Source organism: Mastigoproctus giganteus, chromosome 13, assembly GCF_048544385.1.
Source record: "Mastigoproctus giganteus isolate SK-2022 chromosome 13, ASM4854438v1, whole genome shotgun sequence".
In the NCBI taxonomy this organism is placed as follows: Eukaryota; Metazoa; Arthropoda; class Arachnida; order Uropygi; family Thelyphonidae; genus Mastigoproctus; species Mastigoproctus giganteus.
In genome coordinates, this window is record NC_143587.1 from 144353726 (window position 1) to 144377219 (window position 23494).

At 38.1% G+C, this 23494-nt stretch overlaps 1 protein-coding gene across 2 annotated transcripts in view; it reads left to right on the forward strand.

The window, feature by feature from the left end:
• aux (cyclin-G-associated kinase) overlaps positions 1 to 23494 on the forward strand; it is a 703221-nt gene that overhangs the window by 494800 nt on the left and 184927 nt on the right. For both annotated transcript variants that reach the window (XM_090387776.1, XM_090387775.1), the window contains exon 14: positions 9284 to 9397. In XM_090387776.1, the coding sequence (XP_090243902.1) occupies positions 9284 to 9397 (114 nt within the window). The remainder of the gene's footprint in view (positions 1 to 9283; positions 9398 to 23494) is intronic.

Here is a 23494-nt window from a genome sequence, read left to right on the forward strand (position 1 = left end):
GTAAAATACAAGTGGAATTTTCACTTTTATAAAGAATTCCAGAACTAATAGCCATAAATTCAAATTAGCATTAGCATTAGTAGAGGCATATGATGCAAGAAAGCAAGCTTATGCAGCATCAGCAGCTTCCACATGCAGCTTCCACAACAAGGGATGGAAGTCTGTTCCACCAACCAAATACCCACTGGCTAAAGGCAAATTTCCGCACATCTATCCTACAACCGTCTTTCCTCAATTTGAATTTATGCCCTCTCATGTGATTATTCTGAGCAAGAGGAAGAATCCCATTGGCATTGAGCATGCTCAAACCATTCAAGGCTTTATACATCTCTATCAGATCACCTCGCGGGTGCCTAGTCTCCAGACACTGTAATTTTCAAAACTTAAGCCTTTCTTCGTATGAGCAACCCTTTGTTCCATTCACTAATCTTGTTGTCCTTCTCTGTACTCGTTCCAGCAGCTCTACATCCTTCTTGAAATGAGGCCTCCAGACCTGTATACAGTCTGTTGGTGGAACAGACTTCCATCCCTTGTCGTGGAAGTTGATAGCCTAAATAAGTTTAAGGCTCAGCTGGACAGGTATTTTGAACGAACAGAGGGGTGAAGTGGAAGTGGGTTTTTTTTTTTTTTTTTTTTTTGGCTGATGCTGCATAAGCTTGCTTTCTTGCATCAAATGCCTCTACTAATGCTAATGCTAATCCCTTTCCTTCTAGAGATTACATAAATAAAGAACTCTTTGCTGTTTTTCTTTGCATCTCTTGCCAAAGATTTCTCGTAATCTGCCTTTGCCTGCCTAACCTCCTTTGTAACTTGGTTACAGATCAACTTATATCTATCATAGGCTTTTGTGTCACATGTTAATTTATATGTATCCCATGCATTTTTCTTCTCTGCCATATGTCTCATTAGTTCATCTCACATCCATTTAGGCCTAAATCTTGAACAATATTTCTTAGTTGGTATGTAAAGCCTAGTAGCTTCCAAGATAAGTTCTTTGAATGCTTCCCATTTTGAATTTGCTGTTATATCAGTTGGTCCCACTGTATAGAATTTAAATACTGTCTCAGTCCATTGTAGTCACCTTTACGAAAGCAGTAACCCTTCCCTTTACCCCTGATGGTAGTTACCCCTTTGAGTAAATCCCACTTCAGCACACTGTGATCACTGCCACCTAGTGGTTCCTTTATCTGCAGATTCTTAATGCATGAAGAATCACTATTGATAATCAAATCAAGAGTATTACTCCCTCTGGTTGCCTCCCGAACATGCTGATGTAGAAAACAATCATCCAATAAATCCACAAAAACCTTGCTAGTGTGTGAGTGACCAACCCACAAATTCCAGTCAGTATCTGGGAAATTAAAATCCCCCATTATAAGACTCTGATTTACTGGCCCACTCTATTTCCCTGTACAGTTTCTTATTATACTCATCAGAGTCATTAGGCCTATAGCACACTCCTACTCAATTTTGATCTCCCAATCCTTATGTCACACCAAACTGACTCGACACTGCACTGTCCAGCGATGTCAACTGGCTTCACTTCCTTGGATTTTATGTGTTTCTTAACTAATAGCATAACCCCTCCTCCCTTCCTATCCTGTCTATCCTTTCTGTAGACGTTGTAATCCCTAGATTCCAGTTCTGTGTTCCTTATATATGTGTGACATCACGTCTCTGATATCCCAACAATATCCATCCTTGATGCTTTGAGCAATACATCAAATTCATCAAATTTATTTACCAAACTCCTAGCATTGGTGTACATGCACCTGTTCCTATTCTTAGCTACCCTAACACAACCCATGTGTTTACTTGTACAGTAATGACTCCCAGCAATCTCTGAAATATCCTGCATCTTGTTTTCCAGGCTTCTGCTCATTCCAATCGAAGCAGTGCAGGAATCACTTTCTCCTCTGCCAGTGATGACTATTAATCTATTAGTCCTTGTATCCCCCCAAGCTAGCAGTTTTCCGACCCATCTAACACTGCCTCGATAGCATCAGCAAACATTCTTGCACCCTTTCTATTTAAGTGTATCCCATCCCTGTAGAAGCAGTCTCTCCTGTTAACAAGTACAGACCAGGCTGAAAATAATTCTACCCCTTGAGCCTTGCAAAATCTTTCCAGGGCCGAATTGATCGACGAGGCTTTCATCATATGCTCCCTCCTATCGTGTCTGGGCAGAATTGCAGACATTTTCAAACTCAACCGTAATTCACGGCTTTTTTTCAACAGTGACCTGTACTTGTTAAGTAATTCTACCGGTCTCCTACTCTTAATATCATTAGTGCCAATTACGTGGAAGGTGGTTTACACTAGATTGTAAGATGTTTTCTTTTAGCCAGCAAGTCGTTGATTACTGCAAAAAGTTGCCTTTGCAGTTAGTCGAGGCTTGATAGTTTGAAGAAATTCAAAGGTCAACTGGATAGTTAACAATGTCAGGTTGTATGTGCATAATTTGTATTTTCTTATCTACTTTTTTACTGGTAAACAACAAAATTCTGTGGCTTCCTTGCACTGTATGACTTATGCTAATACTAAAATGCTTCCATTATTGGGTACTGCATAATTCCTTAACATTTTAAGAGTGCGTAGCACACTCTTCTTAGACCGGGGTTCGAGCCCATGACCACCAAATACGGAGGATGCGGAAAGGTCATGGAATGACCTCCGCATATCCTTAGAGCAATATGGCCTTAGTTGCTAATGCTCCTAAAAACCAAATAACAACAACAACAACAATAACATTTTAAGATAACTCTCCACAGTAGTAGTCTATTGAATCTATAAATTAATTGTACATTTGATAATCCCTGTTGTTAGAAAGAAGTTAATTTTCCATGGTTAACTGTGCGGAATTCCCATCAACACATTTTTGCCTGGAAAGATACGATCTCTCTCTCTCTCTCTCTCTCTCTCTCTCCCTCCCTCCCTCCCTCCCTCCCTCCCTCCCTCTCTCTCTCTCTCTCTCTCTCTCTCTCTCTCTCTCTCCCCCCCTCCCTCCCTCCCTCCCTCCCTCCCTCTCTCTCTCCCCAAGATGGTGAAGTAAGAATTTTTTTTCTGGTCCAGTAAGCACAGTTGTGATGATTCAAATGTCTAATAAGTTTGAATGTCACTTCATCTAAACATACCTTTGGAATCTCAAAAGCATTGATTCTACTATTTTTATAACAGTACACTTACAAAATTGTGTTTATTGATCTGGAGTACCTTCCTGTTCGCATGCAGAAATCAAAATCTAAAAGGCTTCATATTTATGTCCTTTAAGGTTGTTATAACACTTAATTAACTCATTTACAGTTCTCATGAGCACTATCTTGTTGACTCCTATGGTAACATTCACATGTATTCACAATGGCCCAGCCTTAAAAAAGAAATAGTACAAATCAGATTGTTAAAGTGTGAATGCATAATTTTGACTCACTTTGTGTATCTGTATATATTAGATATTATTATTCACATCATTTTAGATTTTGTTTCAAATTTGGAGTGCTTTGAAGCATATACATAAGGTGGTAGATGACTTTCATCAACCGGTGAAATACCACCACTTTGCTTATTGGAGGCTTGAAGTGGTGAAACCCATGTTTAGTCTCTAGAGCAAAGTTTCCGGCATCCCCCTCCCTCCATACTTCTCCTTCAACCCATGCACGGTACTAAGTACTATAGGTTTTGATACCTTTCGTGTTTGGGGTTTTCATAAAAAAAAAAAAAAAAAAAAATATATATATATCATCATCATCATCATCAGCCATTTTCAATCTACTGCAGGATGAAGGCCTCTCCAGCAACTTTCCAGTTCCTTCTGTTTTGAGCACTGGACATCCATTTACTATCCACAAACTCATGAATTTCATCTATCCATCTCCGCCTTTGTCTTCCAGGTTTTCTTCTAGCTCCTCTTGGATACCATTCTGTTATTTTCTTAGTCCATCTGTCATCATGTCTTCGAGCTATGTGTCCTGCCCAAGACCATTTTAGTTCTTTAGTTTTGATAAGAATGTCCTTTACTTGAGTTTGTTGCCTAATCCATGTGTTTCTCTTCTTATCTAACAGTCTTATTCCCAATATGATTCGTTCCATTCTTCGCTGTGTAGTTCTCAGCTTCTCTTCCATTCTTTTGGTGAGTGCCCAAGTTTCACTTCCATAAGTCATGATGGGGAGTATACATTGGTCCATTATTTTACGTTTCAGACAAACTGGGATATTGCTCTTCAGTATGTGACTATATTTCCTGAATGCTATCCATCCAAAATTTATTCTTCTCTTGACTTCCAGCCATTTATCATTATTACAGCTAATAACTTGTCCCAGATAAGTATATGACTCCACCTTTTCAATTACTGCTCCTTCAATCATTATTTCCCTTTCTGTGGCATACTTGTTCATCATTACTTTTGTTTTAGCCATATTCATCTTTAGTCCAAAATCCTTACTAGCTGTGCATAACTGATTAAGATTTTCCTCTAATTCTTTGGGATCATGGCTTATGACCACAATGTCATCTGCAAATCGTAAATGGTTTAGGTACTCTCCATTCACATTGACTCCTTTCTGCGACCAGTCTAATCTTCTGAAAGCTTCCTCACGGGCAGCAGTAAACAGCTTCGGAGATATTGCGTCTCCTTGTCGAACTCCTTTCTCAATTTTAAATTTCCTACTGTCTTTGTCTAGTCTAATAAAGGAGGTAGCACTCTCGTATATTTTCTTCAAAATCATAATATATGGGGTATCAATGCCTTGTCTTTCCAGTGCCCGAAACATTGCCTTATGCTGTATGGAGTCAAATGCCTTTTCATAATCCACAAATGCCAGGCATAATGGTGTTTTATATTCATTTGCTTTCTCCATTAGCTGTGATATTACATGAAGGTGATCCATAGTTGAGAATCCTGTCCTAAAGCCAGCTTGCTCTTTCGGTTGATTCTCATCCAGTATTCTTTCTAATCTGTTAGTAATGACCCTTGTGAACAACTTGTAGATGTGGGATAACAAGCTAATTGGTCTATAATTTCCAATTTCTGATTTATCTCCTCTCTTATGCAGCAAAACTATGATTGCATTATTCCACTGCTTAGGCGTCACACCTTTTCTAATGCACTTTGTGAAGAGCCTTGCCAGTTTTTGTGTTATGTCTCTTCCTCCCAATTTTAACAACTCTACAGTAACTTCATCTTCCCCCGGGGCTTTCTGATTCTTCATTTTCTTCAATGCATGCTCTACCTCATCAGGAAGAATATTGGGTATGTCGTATGTGTTGCTACTTTGCAATCCATCTTCCCCACTGCTGGCATCATTCCCCTGCTCCTTGTATAATTCTCTATAGTAGTCTTCTGCTATTTGAATTATGCCTTCTCTGCTGTTTATAAGTACACCATCACTATTCTTCAGTTTCAGTATCATTTGTCTTTCTGTATTACTGCTCATGGCTGCTGATTTAAATCCTTTGTTTTCCCTTAATGCTTGTTCTACTTTTCTTGTGTTAAATCTTCTTATGTCCTCTCTGAGTCTCTTTCTAATGGCTTTGCATAACTCAGTATACTCAATTTTCTCCCTGTCAGTGTTTTTCTTGCTCTTCATTTGTCGTCTTTGGTTCATCATGACAAGTGTTTCTTGACTAATTTTTTCTTCTTTGGATTTCTGTTTCCCTATAGGTTTCTTGGGCTTTATCACTTTCAGAAAGTTGTAATATTCCTCGTCGATATCTTGGTCCTGAGAAGTCTGCAGAAGCTCAAACTTGTTCTTAAGTTCCAGTACATACTGCTTTTTCTCCTCCTCTGTTATTTCAAAGACCTTTGTATTATTTACTCGAGTCAGTTTTTTCCTTTCCTTTCCTACATCTATATCAAGTGTACATCTTACCATTCTGTGATCACTTCCAACATTTACCTTATTCAGGACGGTAACATCATTCACAATATATCTTCTGTTAGTGAGGATGAAGTCGATTTCATTAGTAGTTAATCCATTTGGACTCTTCCATGTCCACTTTCTGTTCACCCTTTTCTTGAAAAAAGTGTTCATTACTGACAGTCCTTGAGATTCTGCAAATTCCACAAGTCTTTCACCTCTTTCATTTCTTTCACCAATTCCAAAATTTCCTGTAGTTCCCCTTTCTGTGCTGTTTTGTCTTTTTCCAACCTTAGCATTGAAGTCTCCCATAATAATAGTGTAGTGGGTTTTCTGCTCATCTAGAAGACTCTCAATTTCAGTGTACATTTCTTCAACCTCTTCATCATCATGGCTCGATGTTGGTGCATAAATCATTATAATCTTTAGCTTGTATCTCTTAGAAATCTTGAGTATTAGTCTTGACACTCTTGGTGATGTACTTTTGAATTCCAAAATGTTGTTTTTAAAATCTTTATGGACCAGAAACCCAATTCCACCTTCACGCCTTTCACTGTTTCCATTGGTGTACAGCAGATTTCCACTTGATAAACTTATAAGTGATTCATTTCTTCTTCTTGTTTCAGCCAAACCGATGATATTCCAATTCACATTTTCTAATTCCTTTTCCAGCTCTAATATCCTGTCTTCACCGATGAGTGTTCTTACGTTATAACAGGCCAAGTTCAGTTTCCGTGCATGGCAGCCTGGTCGTACCAGTTTTCAACAGTGACCTGTACTTGTTAAGTAATTCTACCGGTCTCCTACTCTTAATATCATTAGTGCCAATTACGTGGAAGGTGGTTTACACTAGATTGTAAGATGTTTTCTTTTAGCCAGCAAGTCGTTGATTACTGCAAAAAGTTGCCTTTGCAGTTAGTCGAGGCTTGATAGTTTGAAGAAATTCAAAGGTCAACTGGATAGTTAACAATGTCAGGTTGTATGTGCATAATTTGTATTTTCTTATCTACTTTTTTACTGGTAAACAACAAAATTCTGTGGCTTCCTTGCACTGTATGACTTATGCTAATACTAAAATGCTTCCATTATTGGGTACTGCATAATTCCTTAACATTTTAAGAGTGCGTAGCACACTCTTCTTAGACCGGGGTTCGAGACCATGACCACCAAATACGGAGGATGCGGAAAGGTCATGGAATGACCTCCGCATATCCTTAGAGCAATATGGCCTTAGTTGCTAATGCTCCTAAAAACCAAATAACAACAACAACAACAATAACATTTTAAGATAACTCTCCACAGTAGTAGTCTATTGAATCTATAAATTAATTGTACATTTGATAATCCCTGTTGTTAGAAAGAAGTTAATTTTCCATGGTTAACTGTGCGGAATTCCCATCAACACATTTTTGCCTGGAAAGATACGATCTCTCTCTCTCTCTCTCCCTCCCTCCCCCCTCCCTCCCTCCCTCCCTCTCTCTCTCTCTCTCTCTCTCTCTCCCTCCCTCCCTCCCTCCCTCCCTCTCTCTCTCCCCAAGATGGTGAAGTAAGAATTTTTTTTTCTGGTCCAGTAAGCACAGTTGTGATGATTCAAATGTCTAATAAGTTTGAATGTCACTTCATCTAAACATACCTTTGGAATCTCAAAAGCATTGATTCTACTATTTTTATAACAGTACACTTACAAAATTGTGTTTATTGATCTGGAGTACCTTCCTGTTCGCATGCAGAAATCAAAATCTAAAAGGCTTCATATTTATGTCCTTTAAGGTTGTTATAACACTTAATTAACTCATTTACGGTTCTCATGAGCACTATCTTGTTGACTCCTATGGTAACATTCACATGTATTCACAATGGCCCAGCCTTAAAAAAGAAATAGTACAAATCAGATTGTTAAAGTGTGAATGCATAATTTTGACTCACTTTGTGTATCTGTATATATTAGATATTATTATTCACATCATTTTAGATTTTGTTTCAAATTTGGAGTGCTTTGAAGCATATACATAAGGTGGTAGATGACTTTCATCAACCGGTGAAATACCACCACTTTGCTTATTGGAGGCTTGAAGTGGTGAAACCCATGTTTAGTCTCTAGAGCAAAGTTTCCGGCATCCCCCCCCCCCATACTTCTCCTTCAACCCATGCACGGTACTAAGTACTATAGGTTTTGATACCTTTCGTGTTTGGGGTTTTCATAAAAAAAAAAAAAAAAAAAAAATATATATATATATATATATATATATATACAATTTGGATTTTATGCATGTTGCTAACTGTCTATCCTGAGTGAATATTGCCTTCTTTGTTTTTGTGTGTATTATTAAAAAATATTGAACTTTTCCAAAATAAGTAAATTACAACTGTTTGAATCATGTGGAAGGGTTTTAGGTTTGTTGCCTCGGTAGCAGGTTCTCATGCTATCATTACTACTAGTTAAAAGTAGAGCAAACATGGTAGAGCTGTACCAGCTGGGCGCACTCACTATAACTCTGGAAGAATGATTAAAAAAAAAAAAAAGATTTCAACATCATACCAAGAAAAAATTTGTCTATATTTTCTAAGATAAAGGAATACTTTTATCATGATTAATGCAGCCTCATAGGTGTAGTGCAGGTATTGCAGGGCTTAGAGATCACCAAATTGATGGATTTGCATAAATCAGAGATGAACACCATTCAGCATCTGGGGGCCTTTAAAACTGTTGTGCATTTGATTCAGAGAAATTAGTGTGTGAGGTATAAGTGGTTCATTTTAAAGGCCCCCCAGATGCTGAATGGTGTTCCTCTCTGATTTATGCAAATCCATCAACTTGGTGATCTCTAAGCCCTGCAATACCTGCACTACACCTATGAGGCTGCATTAATCATGATAAAAGTATTCCTGTATCTTAGAAAATATAGACAAATTTTTTCTTGGTATGATGTTGAAATCTTTTTTTTTTTAATCATCCCAGAGAAATTAGTGTGTGAGGTATAAATGGTTCATTTTACCTCCAGTAGTCATTATAGATAGCAATTATTGCTACAGAATAATATGCATGTTAATTCATTTACATTCATATTTTTTTCAGGCTTAATTCAGTTTTTATTTTTTTTAATTTATTTCTCACTTTAAATGTATGTATGAGATTTGTGAATTTTTAATTTTCGGTGTACCTGAATTGGTATTGTGGCATTCTCTGTTTTTAGCACTTTAGCTTTCACAAAATTCCTTTAATATGGCGAAATACAGATTTTCTATAAGTCAGGTTTGAGCAAGAAATTGATTTACACACTATTATTTACATTTTTTAGCTCACTTTCACACACTCTACCTAAATATGAATATTATATATTTCATTAGTTGAGTGATTGATATGTCTTGATTTCACCAGTATGTTCTTGTTTACTTATTATAGTAATTTGACCTTAACAATTTCTTACAGATATATTCATTATGTTGCACAGTTAGTGTGTCCTAAACCACTTGTCCCTCACTGTTACCCAGTAACTATTGTGTCTCTTACAATGAAACCTGTACCTCTTTTCACAAAACTTAGGTAAGTTTATTTAAATGCCTTTATCCAAGTTTTTGAAATTTTTATAGGACAAGGGATTCATAATACTCAGCTTTGGTTGCTTATAATGTCACTATATGTAACTATTTCTCAGCAAGTTCTCCCTCCCTTTTTTCATTACCACTAATGGTTGATAGACAAAGTGATTTCAGAATCTTTATTGAAAATAAATAAGCTGCCAGTATAAAATTATCTATCTATTATCATGATAAATCAATAAGTAAGAACCGATCAAACTTGCTTTGTAAAAAGATTACAATTCTAGTCTGGATCAAATAAATATTTTTACAGGTTACATCAACACTGTCCAATTAAATCATCTTATTGTGAATAGCAATAAAAGGATTAATATTTTTCTTTTTTTTTTTTTAGAACAATTTTTTCAAATAAAAAATAGTCGCCCTTGATTATTACAAAAGAATGTTTTCTGTGTTGCATTTCAAACTCAAACCTACCAACCATACAGCTTAATGTAGCTTTTTGATTTTTGCAGATCTGATCCATCTAAACTGAACTTAGTACATCAAAGCAATAATACGCTACTCACAATTCCATCCCAGAATCCTCCACATTGTGAAGTAGCAGAAAATTTGCATAAATCAATCCTGTTGAGGTGAAGCAACCATACCTAACAAGAACGGATACAGATGATGACATGGATGATAGCAATGATTCAAGATGTCTCATTTCCCAGAAAAGAAAAATCGAAACTTGACTGTTATAAGCAATCCACTTTTAAAAAGTAGACAAATTCATTTTCCACATACAAAACCAAATAATAGAATACATCATCCAATGGAATCGCAGAGGTTTTTGCAGCAACATCATGATACCCGTGAACTAATTCATTGCTTCAAAAATTATACTATCTCAGAAAAGATAAATCGTACACTAATAGTGCTCATCGAAGAGTAGCCATACTCGTTGATTCAAGAGTCCCCTCCTGAGACATTGGCCCCGGGTGCCAAGCGTATTTCGAGGCCAAGCGATATTTGCGAGATTTATAAAGTGCTCTTCAAAGGCAATTAAAGTTATTTTTAAGTTTGTACATTTATCTAAAGCCTTATTTCTTTAAAACCGTTCTACACTTGAAAAGCCACAAGTTAGAACACAGAAAGAAAAGCCACCTTTCTTTTTTATCCATATTTCTAGGTCACTAACCAACTAACGCTTTAACCGCTTGGCCTCCTGGCGGCACTGCTCCTGCCTCCCCCTGGTGGGGCCAGAAATCTTGGCAGGTAAGTCCTCTTGCCAAGGGCTAAAAGGAGCAAACATGGCAAACACAGACCATCAGGATATTGAGAACGATAATCCAAAGAGACAAAAGACTGATCAGATGGAGCAACCTTGCCCATCGTTCTTAATCATCCACTCTCTTACTAGTCAGCCCATTAATAAATTGTCTCCGTTTGTCATACAAAAACATCTGGAGGATATTGCAGGATCTCCCAAGACGGTGAAGAGACTGAAATCAGGAGACTTACTAGTAGAAACCACAGACATTCCGAGAAACTGTTACAACTTACAAGCTTTGCTGGCATTCCAGTTAAAATATCTCCACACATAACCCTAAACTCATCTAAGGGTGTGATATCCAGTTGGGACTTATTGAACGTCACCGAGGAAGAAATAACCCAAGAGCTGCAGGGACAACATGTAATTGAAGCAAGACGAATAATGGTTAAAAAAGATAACGAACTTACACCTACAAGAAATATTATTCTCACCTTCAATACACCCAACTTACCCTCCTCCATAAAAGCAGGTTATTTAATTTGCCGCATCTGCCCTTACATTCCAAACCCTTTAAGGTGTTACAAATGCCAAAAGTATGGCCACTCACAAACTGTATGCAGAGGAGTTCCTATCTGCCCTAATTGTGGATCTGCAGATCACATACAAAGTAACTGTACAGCTATAAAATGACCTGCCCAAATTGCAAAGGTGACTATCCTGCATATTCTAAGACATACAAAGTATGAAAAGTGGAAAACCGAGAAAAAAATAGTAAAATACAAGGTTGAGAACAAAGTAAGTTCCCAGAAGCAAGAAAATTAGTTGCCCCTACTGTAACCAAATATATGACCTATGCCAATGCTGTAAAAAAATATCAGACAGTCTCCACTCAAACTGATGTAACAGTTCCCACTAACAAATCAATTTCTGATTGGGCTAGAAATGTTCTTTCTAAGCAATAATCCAAGTTCTCTGACCAGGCAAATAATACTCCTCTGACAATACCAGGGACATCTCCTACTCCAGTCATAGATACCATATCTCATAGTTCAAATGCAAATGTAGTAAAAAATTTTCAGGACACAGATGGCACATCCATACAGGAAGATCCCCTTCTATAAATCCATGCAGAAGAAGAAATGAACACAGGTCGGCCAGTTTTCTCCAAAAAAGATAAATCTAAATTAGAATGTCATAAGCCAGTAACCTTCAAAAAACAGTCAGATACATCTCATTTCCCAGAAAAGAAAAATCGAAACTTGACTGTTATAAGCAATCCACTTTTAAAAAGTAGACAAATTCATTTTCCACATACAAAACCAAATAATAGAATACATCATCCAATGGAATCGCAGAGGTTTTTGCAGCAACATCATGATACCCGTGAACTAATTCATTGCTTCAAAAATTATACTATCTCAGAAAAGATAAATCGTACACTAATAGTGCTCATCGAAGAGTAGCCATACTCGTTGATTCAAGAGTCCCCTCCTGAGACATTGGCCCCGGGTGCCAAGCGTATTTCGAGGCCAAGCGATATTTGCGAGATTTATAAAGTGCTCTTCAAAGGCAATTAAAGTTATTTTTAAGTTTGTACATTTATCTAAAGCCTTATTTCTTTAAAACCGTTCTACACTTGAAAAGCCACAAGTTAGAACACAGAAAGAAAAGCCACCTTTCTTTTTTATCCATATTTCTAGGTCACTAACCAACTAACGCTTTAACCGCTTGGCCTCCTGGCGGCACTGCTCCTGCCTCCCCCTGGTGGGGCCAGAAATCTTGGCAGGTAAGTCCTCTTGCCAAGGGCTAAAAGGAGCAAACATGGCAAACACAGACCATCAGGATATTGAGAACGATAATCCAAAGAGACAAAAGACTGATCAGATGGAGCAACCTTGCCCATCGTTCTTAATCATCCACTCTCTTACTAGTCAGCCCATTAATAAATTGTCTCCGTTTGTCATACAAAAACATCTGGAGGATATTGCAGGATCTCCCAAGACGGTGAAGAGACTGAAATCAGGAGACTTACTAGTAGAAACCACAGACATTCCGAGAAACTGTTACAACTTACAAGCTTTGCTGGCATTCCAGTTAAAATATCTCCACACATAACCCTAAACTCATCTAAGGGTGTGATATCCAGTTGGGACTTATTGAACGTCACCGAGGAAGAAATAACCCAAGAGCTGCAGGGACAACATGTAATTGAAGCAAGACGAATAATGGTTAAAAAAGATAACGAACTTACACCTACAAGAAATATTATTCTCACCTTCAATACACCCAACTTACCCTCCTCCATAAAAGCAGGTTATTTAATTTGCCGCATCTGCCCTTACATTCCAAACCCTTTAAGGTGTTACAAATGCCAAAAGTATGGCCACTCACAAACTGTATGCAGAGGAGTTCCTATCTGCCCTAATTGTGGATCTGCAGATCACATACAAAGTAACTGTACAGCTATAAAATGACCTGCCCAAATTGCAAAGGTGACTATCCTGCATATTCTAAGACATACAAAGTATGAAAAGTGGAAAACCGAGAAAAAAATAGTAAAATACAAGGTTGAGAACAAAGTAAGTTCCCAGAAGCAAGAAAATTAGTTGCCCCTACTGTAACCAAATATATGACCTATGCCAATGCTGTAAAAAAATATCAGACAGTCTCCACTCAAACTGATGTAACAGTTCCCACTAACAAATCAATTTCTGATTGGGCTAGAAATGTTCTTTCTAAGCAATAATCCAAGTTCTCTGACCAGGCAAATAATACTCCTCTGACAATACCAGGGACATCTCCTACTCCAGTCATAGATACCATATCTCATAGTTCAAATGCAAATGTAGTAAAAAATTTTCAGGACACAGATGGCACATCCATACAGGAAGATCCCCTTCTATAAATCCATGCAGAAGAAGAAATGAACACAGGTCGGCCAGTTTTCTCCAAAAAAGATAAATCTAAATTAGAATGTCATAAGCCAGTAACCTTCAAAAAACAGTCAGATACATCTCCATCAATTAAACACAAATAATGCCTTGTATTTTACAGTGGAATTGCAGAGGCTTTTGTTGCAACACAGATGATATCCATGATCTAATTAACCGATATTCTCCAGTTGCCCTTTGTCTTCAGGAAACTTACCTAACCTCGCAAATTTCTCCTTCAATAAAGAACTATTGTCTTTATCGAAGAGATCGTAATACAGCAAATGCTGCCCATGGTGGTGTAGCAATCCTGATAAATTCAAAGATCCCAACTAAACATATTCCACTTCAAACTGAAATAGAAGCTGTTGCTGTTCATATAACTCTCCATATTTCAATAACACTTGTCTCAATATACCTACCACCAAACCATATTTACTGTTTAAAAGATCTTGAAGATCTCATCATACCTCCACCTATCTGTATATTAGGGGATTTTAACGGGCACCACCCCTTATGGGGCGATCCTAAACTAGACACACGTGGTCGACTCGTTGAAAGCTTTCTAGAGTCACAAAACCTCACCTTACTCAATACTGGTGTGCACACTCACATACAACTCCCAACTGGACACACCTCAGCAATAGATCTATCAATTTGTTCTCCAATACTTTTTCCAACCATAGAGTGGTACGTTTTAAATGATCCTATGGGCAATGACCACCTTCCAATTATATGCAATTTTTTAATATCACAGACTCCTTCAAACAAACTTCGCAGGAAATGGAAATTTGTTCATGCAAACTGGGCAAAATTTGGATCATCAATCTCTCTTGACGAGGCAAAAATACAGCTCCAGAATATTGATAATCACATATTGATAATTACATCACATCGCATCTCCTAAAAAGGCCAAGGACATTATCAAATCCCCCTGGTCACAAACATTATAATCAAATCCCCCTGGTCACAAACATTATAATTACTGGTGGAATGAAGAATGCACAAAAGCAAAAAAAGCAAAAATCAACACCTGGAATTTATTTCGGCGATGTCCAACCACAGCCAATCTCATTAATTATAAGAAGCTAAGAGCAAAAGAACGATTTGTACAAAGGCAAGCCAAGAAAGAATCCTGGACCTGTTTTGCATCGACCTTTAACAGAAACACTGATCCGAAAACTATATGGAAAAAATTTAGACAGTTATCTGGTATGTTTCCTACTATACCTTCTCCAGTCCTCTCCTGGAAAGGGCAAGATCTATCCAATTCCTTTGATATTTCTAATGCTTTGGGCAATACCTTTGCTGAAATATCAGCAGCATCAGCATATTCTACATCATTCCAACAAATTAAAAATACTAGAGAAAACCATGCCATAAACTTTCAAACCACCCATCCTCTTCCATATAACAAACCTCGGCGCCGACCGGGCTAGCCAGGTGGGTAAAGTGCCTGCCTAGCAACCCAAAGTTCGCGGGTTCGAATCCCGCCTCGGGCTTGGATCAAAGTACTGCAAAAACCTTGGGAAGTGCATTATGGCCACAGAAGCCGATGCACCAACAACTACCAAATAAAAAAAAAATAATAATAAAAATAACAAACCTCTGCAATACTCTGAACTTTTGCATGCCATTAGAACAGCCCATAGTGGTGCTGCCGGGCCAGATGGGATTTATTGTCATGGTACAACATCTTGATGACAAAGCTTTACACCTGCTTCTGGTTTTTTACAATCGTATATTTTTAGAAAACGTTTTTCCAACTTCTTGGCATCACTCTACTGTTTTGGCATTCCTAAAACCTGGGAAAGATCCAACTAACCCCTATAGCTATAGACCGATCTCTCTCTCAAGCTGCCTGAGCAAAATCCTTGAAAAACTTGTCCACAGAAGACTCGTATGGATCATTGAGTCACGACATCTAATGAGCCATAGCCAATATGGCTTTCGTAAAAATAGGTCTTGCTTATATCTTATGGTCAAGGCTGAATTCCCCATTCGAAATGCCTTTGTGAAACGTGAACATCTTGTAATGGCTTCAATAGATATCGAGAAAGCTTTTGACACTACCTGGCGGCATGCCATACTTACTTTACTCTCTTGGTCTGCGAGGAAACCTTCCTATATTTGTTCAGAACTTGCTACGTACTAGATCGTTTCAAGTTCAGTACCAACATACCCTCTCCAAAACGTTTATACAAGAAGAAGGAGGAGTACCACAGGAATCTATTCTAAGAGCAAAAAAAGGTGCCACTTTGTTTGCTCTTAGAATAGATTCCATCACCAATCAGCTTCCAAATACAGTTGAGACCTACCTTTATGCAGATGATCTTTCCATCTCCTGCCATTCCCAAAACACGAGGTCTATTGAACGGCAGCTCCAGATATCACTTAATAAAATACAACAGTGGGCCAGCCTCAATAGCTATCGACTCTCGCAGCAGAAAACAGTTGCCATCCATTTTTGTAGACAGCGCAAACTTCATCCGGATCCTGAAATTCAAATTTATAATGTCTCCATCCCGGTCACTAATAGCATCAGATTTCTAGGATTAACCCTTGATAACAAGTTAAATTTTATAGACCACATTAAAAATATATGTACGTCCTGTCTAAAAAAGTTAAATATACTCAGACCTTTATCCTCCCAAACATGGGGCGCAGATCGTACATCTCTGCTTCACCTATATCGGGCATTAATCAGATCCCGTCTTGATTATGGAGCTCCCATCTATGATTCAGCCAGATTGAGTGCATTGCGCTGGCTTGATCCAATTCAACACAGTGCTTTGAGACGTTCACTCGGTGCTTTCAGAACATCACCAGCACATAGTCTCTGCATTGATGCCCATGAACCCCCACTAGCTTTACGTAGGAAAGCACTGTTATTGAAGTTTGCTGTCAAGCTACAAAGCTATGCCATGCATCCAACTCAGTCATACCTGTTCAATCCACCATTAGAAAACTTTTTCAGAAATAAACCAAGCATAGTAAAGCCAGCTGGTCTTCACCTTCTTGAACTCATGCAAATTTGGAATGTTTCCATCCATTCCATACAACAGGTAACAACTTATACTCAACCACCATGGGTTCCACCTCCTATACCGACCTGTGACACCTACCTCTCTCAATGGGGAAAGAACATTTTACAAACATCAAATATCAAACAACTTCATGAAGCTCACACTCAAAGATACTTTGACTTTTCTCCAATTTATACAGACGGCTCTAAATCTAATTCAAACGTTGGAGTGGTTGCAGTGTTTCCAAATACTGTTATTTCAGCATCCTTGCCATCCGAATTCAGTATCTTCTCAGCTGAATTATATGCAATCAAACTAGCTTTACAAAATATCTCTTCTGACTGTGCTTTAAAATCTATTATTTACACTGATTCCCTCAGCTCAATCTTGGCTTTATGTAACCCCTTAGATAAAGCACACCCTGTTCTAGACGAAATAAAAAGCATATTACTACAAATTGAAGAACACCATCAACTGGTCACCTTCTGCTGGATTCCAGCTCATTCTGGCATTTTGGGCAATGAACTGGCTGATAAAGCTGCAAAAATATCCAACTACCTTAGACTTAACTAATATCCCTGTTCCACCATCAGACTATGCATTAACCATTCAGGCTGCATGCCTGTCAAAATGGACAGCAATATGGCACTCTCAAGTTAATAATAAACTCTTTCAATTTAAACAGGATCCAAAAATTTGGAGCTCCAGTGTCCGCACATCAAGACGAGAAGAGGTAGTCCTTCAAGGGTAAGAATAGGACATACCTGACCCACCTCTATTTACTCACAGGGAACGACCCGCCACAGTGTCCACTTTGTAATATAAATCTGAGTATTAAACACATTCTCATTGACTGCCCTTACTATGAACAAGGCAGAACTTCAACCCTGCTATCACTGGTTATCTTCGTAGACCAATAACTTTAGAGAATCTCATTGGAGATGATGCAGATATTTCCGAATTTTTCAACTTCTTAAAGCAAACTGGACTTTTTAATCAACTCTGAATTTACGAAACTTTCTCATTTCTTTTTATAATAAATGGGTGTAATGAGATGACACCCTTGGAGGTATTGAGTGTTGTGAGTGGTCCCATTCTGAGATGACACCTCCAAGGGTGTCATCTCAGAATGGGACCTAATGAATATCCGAGAAGAGGAAATTACACAAATGCTAAAGATACAGATACAGGAGACAAATCCTCTGTCCATGATCATATGGACACATATGAAAAGAAGTCTCAGAGGAACCAATCTTAGAGATACATGCCGAGGAAGAGATGGCAGTTCGTCCATTCTTCCCCAAAAAAGAGAAAAAGCCTGAAAGAAATAAGCAAACCACCATTCACAAAAAGTCAGATACAAATTCGAAATCAACACAATGCGTACAATAATACAATGGAATTGTCGAGGTTTCCGCAGTAACATCAATGATATTTGTGACTTGATTGACAAATATCATCCGATAAGTGTCTGACTTCAAGAAACAAACCTAACTCCACAAGTAAACATAGCAGTGAACTGTTATGGTATCTACAGACAAGATCGATTCCCTTCCAGTGGACCACGTGGTGGAGTGGCTAATTTAATTGACTCCAGAATTCCATGTAAACCCCTCCAACTACAAACATCTTTGGAAACAGTTGCAGTACGAGTCTCAGTACAGTTTACATTCTCAGTGGTCTCACTTTACCTTCCACCAAATCAAGTGTATGCATATGCAGATCTTGAAGCATTAGTAACTCAGCAATCCCCCCCCCCCCGTCATTATCATAGGAGACATTACACATTACGATGGCCAAAAAGATGGAGATTTCACAAAGCTGACTGGACAAAATATACAAATCTTGCGAGAATAGATGAACAAATAATCACTACTCAACCAATAGACAACGCTATAACTCATGTCACAAACCAGATATTATTGGCAGCTGAAGCTACAATCCCTCAGTCTTCTGTCAAGTATCATAAACATGCCACGACATGGTGGAATGATGAATGCAGTTTGGCCAAGAGAGAGAAGAACAAGGCTTGGAATCTTTTCCAAAAATATCCCACCTCTGCCAATCTCATAAATTTTAAAAAAAGCTAGAGCTAGAGCCAGATATATCCGCCATAGGAGTAGAAAAGATTCATGGATACGTTTCGCCTCCACAATTAACAGAAATACAGATACCCATGTTATATGGAACAAAATCAGAAAACTCAATGTGAAATTTCTTTCAGTACCAACTCCACTTATAAACTTGAATGGACAGGAGATCACTAACTGCAAGGAAATTGCAAACATACTTGCAACTACTTTTACAAGTGTACTAGCATATATCCCATCCTTTCAGAAAACGAAAGCTATAGCAGAAAAATACAAACTAAACTTCAATACCAGTGAACATCTGCCATACAATACCATGAACATCAATACCAGTGAACATCTGCCAGCCTTTCAATATAGAAGAAATGCAGAAAGCTCTGACTAAGTCAAGGAGGAGTGCAGCAGGACCCGATGGTGTTCACTATAAAATGATACAGCAACTTAGTCAAAAATCTCTAAATACATTACGTAAATTATACAATAGAATTTATGTTGAAAACTATTACTGAAACCCCTGGCATCATTCCCTTGTAATTGCTTTCCCTAAACCTGGCAAAGATCATACAATCCCCAGAAAGCATCAACCAATAGTGCTAAGTTGCCTCGAGAAAATGGTGAATAACTGACTAACCTGGTTCTTGGAAAAATATAACTTACTAAACACAATCTTTCCACAAAAAAAGATCATCTCTGGACCCCATGATAAAAGCAGAGGCAAATATTTGCGATGATTTTCTAAGGAATGAGCATCTGATCATGATGAGTCTCGACATAGAAAAGGCCTTTGACACTACCTGGCGATATCTCATAACTCTCAAACCAATACAGTAGCTATTCTTCTGAGCTATTTGCCCTACTAATGGCCTTAAAATACATTGCATCCTCTCCTCTTCTGAAACTCTCCAAAATCCAAAAAACTCTCATATACACAGATTTATTGATTGCAATACATGCTCTCCAACAAAAGCAGACTCCATCACATCCCATCCTTCACCAGATAAAAGCTCATCTTGTGAAGCTCAAAAGCAAAAGAAGGCAAGTAAATTTCTGTTGGATCCCAGGACATGCAGACATTGAATGCAATGAAAGTGCTGGTTGAGCAGCGAAGAATCCTACAAATACAACCCTAAGACTTTCCGATTACAGACCTATCATAAAACAGATTCTCCCCACAATATCTCTGGGGAATCCGCCTGAAGAAGTCATTTTAACCAGGTCTGCACATTGGACATACACATCTCACACACTTGAACTTATTCATGAAAGTAAATCCTCCAGAATATCTCCACTGTTCTTGTCATCTCACTGTAACACATTTCCTCATAGAATGTCCACAATACCACATGGTGCGACAATCAGCCTTCCATCTCCCTATAAATATTCAGGATTCCCTGACTTTATCACAAATCCTAGGCTATAACTCCAAAATTGAAAATATATTTACTTATTTAAAACTAATAGGATATTTTAGCCAGATATAAACCATAATTAAGAAACGTCAATGTCATTGTCACATAATACTAACAGATAGGCTCAATATGGTCAAAGATGCTTTTGCCAAAAAAAAAATCGAACAACAACCTACCAACAAGGAAATTAGAGCTAAATCCTGTCATATTAGGAAGAAAGCAAAGAGAGACTCATGGGTTCAATTCGCAACTGCAATTAATAAAAAACTACCGATGTAAGAATTATCTGGAGAAAAATAAGGCAATTAAATCAAAAATTTCCTCCCTCGTCATCCCTACTTTTCACCTGGAACGGACAGGAGCCATCTACTCCTGCAGAGATTGCAAATGTACTAGGGACGGTATTTTAACAGTTGTCTGACTCTATGGCCTATGATCCATCTTTTCAAAAGATTAAAGCTTTAGTGGAAAAATCCTGTCTAAAATTTAGAACTACATCCTCTTTGAGGATGTAGTTCTAAGTGGTTCAAAGTGGTTTATTGTAAGGTAAAGAACCTTACAATAAACCACTTACTTTGATAGGACTTCAAGAGACTTTATCCACCACTAAGTACTGCAGACCCGGATTGAGTATACTACATAATGTTACAACACTTAGACAATAAATCATTATCTTCGCTGCTGTCATTCTACAATCGCATCTTCATGGAGCATTCCTTCCCCATCTCCTGGTGTCACGCATTTATACTGGCGATACCCAAACCAGGGTAAGATCACTCTATTCCGAATAATTACAGACCATTTCGCTCACCAGCTACTTAAGTAAAACCATAGAAAAAATGATACACCGTCAACTAATGTGGTATCTTGATTCCCAAAATATGATCTCTGACAATCAATTTGGTTTCAGAAAATACTGATCATCCCTGAATCTCATGATCAGAGCAGAAACAAACATCAGGAATGCGTTTATCCAAAATAAACATCTCGTAATGGTATGTCTCGACATAGAGAAGGCCTTTGACACCACTTGGCAGTTTGGCATCCTGAGAGATCTTCATTCCCTGAACCTGAGAGGACACTTACTGTATTTCATACAGAATTTCTTATAGCACAGGACCTTTCAAGTTCACTATCGGCAAGTCCTTTCGCAAACATATATACAAGAAGAAGGAGTCCCCCAGGGCTTTATACTCAGTGCAACCTTATTTGCAATAAGAATAAATCAGATGACCAAAAATATTCCCAATGCTGTAAATTCATACCTTTATGCCTGTAAATTCATTATGCTGTAAATTCATACCTTTATGCCTGTAAATTCATTATGCTGTAAATTCATACCTCTTGCAGTTCGCAAAACATGAGCTTTATTGAAAGGCAACTGCAAACCTCAATTAATAATTTTGAGCTATGGATGACACAGAATGGTTATCGAGTATCCTATCAGAAATCAAGTCTTTTTTGCAATAAGCAAAAGATGTATCCAGATCCAGAGGTACACTAACAAATCATCCCATCACAGTTTTGAATAGCATTCGTCTCCTTGGTCTGATTTTTGATAATAAACTGAACTTCTCAAAATATATTACACATCTAAGGACTGCATGCCAGAAAAAAATGAACTTACTAAGAGGTATCTCTTCTACATCATGGGATACAGATCGTTACACCTTACTTCACTTGTACAGAGCCCTAATCAGATCTCGCCTCGATTATGGTGCCCCAGAGTATGATTCTGTTAGGGAAAGTGTACTAGCCCGTCTTTCCCCTATTCAACATTCTGCCCTCAGGATTGCTGTAGGCACTTATAGAACATCGCCAGTACAAATTCTTTATATCAAAGCCCATGAACCTCTGCTCAGCCTCAGGAGAAAGTTGTTACTTCTGAACTATGTAGCCAAAATTCAAAGTCTACCTACTCACCCCATTAGGCCAATATTTAATTTTCCTCAGTTCACAATGTACTACAGAAATAAACCTAGAGCAGCTCAGCCTGCTGGCAACATATTGTAGGCTTTATCACAAACTTGGAATATACATCTGGACAAATATCCTCAAACATCCAAACAGTTTAAATCCTCCATGGTTTTCTATTAGACCATCCTGTCAAAGCTATTTCCTCAACTGGGGAAAATATTCACTAGCAAATACCAGTATACAGCAACTGCATACTACTCTCACACAAAATTATCCAAATTTTACACAAGTATATACTGATGGGTCAAAATCTGGGAGTGGAGTCGGTGCTGCAGCTGTCTTTCCCTATAATACCATCTCTGTTTCACTTCCCACTGAATGCAGCAGTTATACAGCTGAATTATGTGCCATCAAGCTTGTCTTAGAAAACATTCTCCATTTGTCCATACAAAAAACTGTAATATATACTGACTCACAGAGTTCACTTTCGGCCTTGCAAAATTCCTCCTCAGCAATGCATCCCTTAATAAAATCTATAAAAACTCAGCTGATGCATATCCATGATCACAAGCAAGTAGTTATCTTTTGCTGGATACCAGGGAATGAAAAAGCAGACTCTGCAGCCAAACATTCATCCAACATAGCATCACCAGATTACTACATTCCATATATGGACTACAGATCCCATATAAAAAATACATGTAAGGAACAATGGACACTTCTATGGCAAGCTCAACTGAATAACAATCTCCGTGAAATAAAACCTGAACCGCAGTTATAGTTCTCCAGTTTTTGTGTAAACAGAAAGGAAGAAGTTAGCCAGAGCCTGAATCGGGCACAGTCAGCTGTCCAATTTTACAGGAAATGATCCTCCATAGTGTATGCACTGCAGTTCTCTTCTCACAATAAAGCACATTCTTGTTGAATGCACTTTATACACTCAAGCCCAAAAAGCCTCATTGAGTATTCTACAAAATCTTCAAGAACCTTTGGCACTCTGCCAGCTCTTAGGTAATGATGCAAATCTCCCGGAATTTTTCTGTTTTTTTAAAATAGATACATCTGTATAATTGTTTCTAACTGTTCTTTACGGACGCCGTGTGACCTTCACCTCGTTTATAGGCACAATATGGCCTTAGTAGCTCTTGCACCAGAAATAACCATACCTAATATTCAACACCCCGCAGCTTCTAACTTCCATCAAGGCAGGCTACTTAAATTGCCCAGTGAGGATCTACATCCCGAACCCATTGAGATGTTGTAAATGCCAAAAGTACGGCCACTCCCAAACCACTTGCCTTGGCTCCCCTGCCTGTGCTTGCTGTGGTGCTAAAAATCACAAAGCAAGGAATGTTTAGCTTCTAAGCTAAATTGTATGAACTGCCAAGGAGAACAACCTGCATACTCTTGAGCATGCCAACAGTGGAAGGACGAAAAAGAAATTCAAAATATAAAAACAGAGCTGAACATA